The 5,000-nt window shown below is 42.4% G+C and overlaps 1 protein-coding gene across 1 annotated transcript in view; it reads right to left on the reverse strand.

Annotated features, from left to right (window-relative positions):
• Positions 1-21, reverse strand: part of tm6sf2b (transmembrane 6 superfamily member 2b) — a 13,075-nt gene extending 13,054 nt beyond the window's left edge. The window contains exon 1 of the mRNA XM_030784983.1: positions 1-21. This exon is cut by the window's left edge and continues 71 nt beyond it. Within this exon, the coding sequence (XP_030640843.1) occupies positions 1-21 (21 nt within the window).
• Positions 22-5,000: the final 4,979 nt, after the last annotated feature.

Below are 5,000 nucleotides of genomic sequence, written 5' to 3' on the forward strand. Positions count from 1 at the left end.
TATTTCTCGCGGAAATCCCATTTCTTCTGATTATTAGAGCCAATGGTCCGTTTATTTGTGTCAGTTGAAAGGACTGAACTTCTGTAATCGACAAAAAAAAAAAAAAACAGACCATGTGGTTTGCGACATTCAGTCTGACAGCAGTTTGCACAATGAGCAGGTCGGCACTGGAATAGTTTTACATTAAGTGAAACTGGAACCAGTGGCTTTACAAATAGTCTCACACAGCATCCCGCTCTGTAAAATGTAACGGGATTCCTACTTACTTAAAAAAGTGTTCGCTGGAAGACGTGGACCATCCAAGTTATAATTGCCTCGAAGTTCAGCATTAGTTAGAGGGGAATGAAATGAACAAGACAAAGAGGCTTTTAGGACAAGTTACATAATTTGCTTTTGTCACAAATTTACATAAGCCGCCGAGTTACATCTGGTCCAATTTATCAGCCTCCTCCTGGTCGCCAAGTCACGTTTCTTTGGAATTGGGCGAGGTAGCCTAGTTAATACCTGGCGGATTATACATGTCGCAGTTTGTTTGTCTAATATATAACCATGCTGTATTTAGCCTGTAGGGTGCAGGTTTATATTTACGGCATACCAGGATTTTATTGCACTTGATCCGTATTTTACTGGCCTTTCGAGTCGATGATTGCTCTGAATTGAACTAGAAGGCCGTCTGCGATGCAAGCAAAAAAAAAAAAAAAAATCCACTGGAGGGCGCCACATACTGCAAACCTGTGTCAAAGGTGCACGCGATCGTTCCATACCCACCTTCAATTTTCAAAATTAGGGGGGAGAGAGAGAGAGAGAGAGAGAGAGAGAGAGAGAGAGAGAGAGAGAGAGAGAGAGAGAGAGAGAGAGCGCATTGGTAATTGCAGATCTAAAAAAGCAGTCAAACACCTGTCTCGGAGCGGTAGTTATGCTGTAGGCCTACGCTGCTCTACTGCTGTACAGTTTAACATCACAGAGAACAGAAAATTGTAGTCGGCCAATTTACCAAAGGCATGGTTTAACTGTGGCGGTTTTGCAACGCCTTTCCTCAGTTTATCTGCGTATGAATAATACTGTTTTCCAATTCTTCCTGTTCCGAGCAGAGATATGCTGTTACAGCTAATGTCTGGACGTGGTCCAGGTTTCCTCAGTATTCTATCGTCTTTTACTGTAAATGAATGTTGTGAAATAGCAGATGTGTATAGCCTACACCAGCGGGTTAATGAGCAGGCATGGCTTCAACAGTAGCCTACAGAACTGTAGTTATTGACACCTAGATGGCGTCTACGACACCTTTTCAGTTTTGTTTTTAATCGGCAGTGTTAATCCTCTCGCCAGTGCGCTGTTCCCATATCCATTCTCATCACATCAAAATGCCGTTAAAACAAATTCTTAAGTCACGTGTAGTCGTCTCAGCTAGCGACATTATGTAACCTTGGTATTTCGATCGCGTGTGTAAAACTTTTTGTCAGTTATTGCTGTGTAGTTTCTTAAGTGTTTCTAAATTTTAAAAATGTATATTCAAGTTGTATGAATAGTTGATTAACTTCTCATAAGTACTCTTTTCTACTTGATCCTTCACCGTATCCCCTCTTTTTCTTTCTATCAATGTAATCACCTTCATCCATTTATCTTCAATTTGTGTTCCCTATTTTTCTTTCACTGTGGTTTACTGTTGCACGATCATTCGTTTCCAATATTTGCTTCATAATCTCTCTCTCTCTCTCTCTCTCTCTCTCTCTCTCTCATTTATTCATCTCCCTCTTTGTGTCTTTCACTCTTTCGGATAGGGTGACAACAGCGGAAGTTTCACGTTTCAATTCAAAATGGCTTCGTCTGTCAAGAGCTGAAGAAAACAACCCGTATGAATAAAGTTGAAGTACAGTCTTCTGTCTGTTCCTTCTTGTCATTGTCGAATCCCTGTGGAAGACCCCGGGTTAAACTGTCCGACGCCTGAACAACTGTAATTCTGACAAGGTAAGTGGCTCACTGGGGGTGTATGATCATAAAAAAACCGGATTTTTAGAGGACTTTGCAGCTGTCAAATGATAGCGGATTTGCCGTGTTTAGGCTAGCGGGCTAGCTAACTTCTACCCTCAATCTTTAATTTGACAGAAGTTAAAAGGTAGCTTTGTGTAGCGAACGTTAGGTAGCCTACATGCGCCACTTTTTTGAGCACTCACGAGATAGTTTACCGATAAATTCTGTCTTACATTACAGGTTTTGTTCTTCAATGTTTGTGATTTTGTTTCGGGGATAGTCCGTGTAATTTGGGCTACACGTCTAAAAGTTAAACATTTCGGAATGATGTTATTCTATAGAAGGTTTTGAGCCGGAGAGACTCAAAAAGACAGGATGGAAAGTTTATTAAACAACCGTTTTAATTTGGTTAACTACAATGTTTCTAGTTTAGTACGTTTTGGAAAGAGTTTCCCAATGGTCAACTTTGATTGTTAGTTTATTCTTCGCGGAGACGGACGGGTTTTTCTCATTTTAAAAATCGCATGATGTCACTTGTAGAGTGAGGGAATTCTTGCTTTCGCTCTCGCTCTCGACAGAACAGACATAAAGTCTTCCCAAAGTTTAACTCTGCTCTTAGAGCTCCTCTCGGCCTTGTTTTAATTACGCCATAGTTTTTATTTATCATTGTTTTGAAAATTCAGTAAACATTGTACGGATAAATGTTCGACTGTTGTCCAGATACAGAAACGAAACCGGGTGACTCATATGGCATGAAATAGACAATGCGCAGTCAGTAGAACTGGACAAGTCAAAACTTGTGTGATGAGGAAAAACTGACGGAAAAGCCTTTATGTGTGTGTGTGTGAGAGAGAGAGAGAATATGACTGTCCATTCTAGAAAATCACTTATTGAAAACAGAGCGAAGCGTTTTATGACGCGGCTTTCCAGGAATACTCCCGGTTTCTGTGGAGTGCAATCTCCATGTTTTGGCTGGCGCTCCCGCAATTCTCTGGGGGTATTCTTTTAATTTCTTTTTCTCATTCTCTCACTTCGCTTCAAGCGTCATTTCTGGATTTCAGAACTGGGCACAGGTTTCCCATAAGGAAATAGTTTGGATCGTTTCTGGAAACATCTCTGTGGCGCAACACCTCTAACTTTGAATAATACCAGGCTACAGCCGTTTCGTGTGAAAGGGTGCGCAGAAGTGATAGATTTCGCTTCAGTTAAGATCCGCTGTTTGATTGTTGGGTATAACTTTTTTTTTTTTTTTTTTTGTGGCGAATTCTCTTCATTAGTGAAGGGATTTGCTCAGTTTGCGTGGTCATAGCGCCTTTTTCACCAGGCCTCGCCCGGCCAATAAAGCTGTTCCGGAATTAGCTCTGATACCTGGAGTAGATATGTCAGACTGACGCGATGATGGGCGTCCTTAATCACCGTGTGTTTGATATAACTGCGCTTATCTGAGTGCATGTGTATACACACATTCTCTTTATGTCTGACTCTATTTGAATGTAATATGCTCCGTGGCATTTGCTTTAGTGTACAAAAATGCATTGGGCAACACAGCGTGTTCTGATAATAAGAATGAGTCCTTCGCTGCCCTCCGGTTGTGCTGATTTGCATGAAGGCCAATGAAATTATTCGTCATTCTTGCATAAGATTTCATTTTGGTGTTTAGGTTTCCCGGTTCTCACTGTTCTAATTCACCGTTCTGACATTCTGGCCATGAGAGAGCACTGCTGTCATATTTTCAGGTTCTCTCTCTCTCTCTCTCTCTTGTCCTCTCTCTCTCTTTCCCTCTCTGTCTCTCTCTCTCCCTCTCTCTCTTTCCCTCTCTCTCTTTCTCTCTCTCTCTCTCTTTTTCATAAACACACACGCTCACCGCCTCATTTTCTCTCCCCCCCTGAACTTGGCGGCGATAAATCTAATTTATATCCTGCAGGCTGGTTGGATGGACAGTTCAAATGCGCAGGAGCAGGAGAAAAGGAGAGATGCAGAAAGGGCCTCACTGCGTTACTCTGTTCCTGGAAAACGCTACTCGTTGCATAATGGTTATAATGGTTCATGATTTAAACAGGTGTAGTGCTCTTGACTGATGCGTGTTCCTGTACTTTGGACAATTAGGACAGTGGGAACATGCTGTGTGTGTGTCTGTGTGTGTGTGTGTGTCTGAGGCCCTTTTACACTGGGCAGTATGACCTGTGACCTGCTGTAATTTTGTTGGAAGTTTGGAGTGTTCCGTTCTAGTTCGGAACAGGAAGAGCATCTCTGAATTGTGGCCTCTTGAGAGCTCAAATACATACACACACATACACCAACTCCCTCTCCCTCAGGCTCTCTCTCTCTCTCTCTCTCTCTCTCTCTCTCTCGTTGTCTCCCTCTCTCTTTCTCTCTCTCTCTCACACACACACACACACACACGTCTTGAACGTACATACACACACGCATGCGCACACACACACACACATACCACACTGTTGAATGCTGAGGCATCTCCAGTCTTTCTGTATGTGCAGCGTTTCCCTGAGTAATAAATCTCTGTCCCTCATCACCCTGCCCTAAAGCTCCACAGCCGACTCCAGTTTTGTTCTGTGGATTGAAAACATTAAAAAAAAAAAAAAAATTGTGTTTCTTTACTTTGAAACAAACTTGAGCACGGGTCATAAGTTTGATTGAAATAAATGATAATATTGTAAACTCAAGCATAGTTTCAGTCTGTTGCCATTTTCTCCTCCACCCTCCAGTTTCCTCTCTGGCTATGCTGTCTGACTGTCCCCCATGTCCACTCTCCCTCTCTGCCTCCTCGGATGGTTGTGAGGGTGAAACTGTAGTGAAGGCTTATAACAACTGTACGCAGGCTGCATGACAGTGTTATGACGCCTATGGGTGAGACAAGTGAATGTGTGTAAGGTGAGTGAATGTGAGTGAATGTGTGTTAGGTGAGTGAATGTGAGTGAATGTGAGTGAACGTGAGTGAATGTGAGTGAATGTGTGTAAGGTGAGTGACTGTGAGTGAATGTGTGTAAGGTGAGTTACTGTGAGTGAATGTG

Source organism: Chanos chanos, chromosome 9 (assembly GCF_902362185.1).
Source record: "Chanos chanos chromosome 9, fChaCha1.1, whole genome shotgun sequence".
NCBI lineage: Eukaryota > Metazoa > Chordata > Actinopteri > Gonorynchiformes > Chanidae > Chanos > Chanos chanos.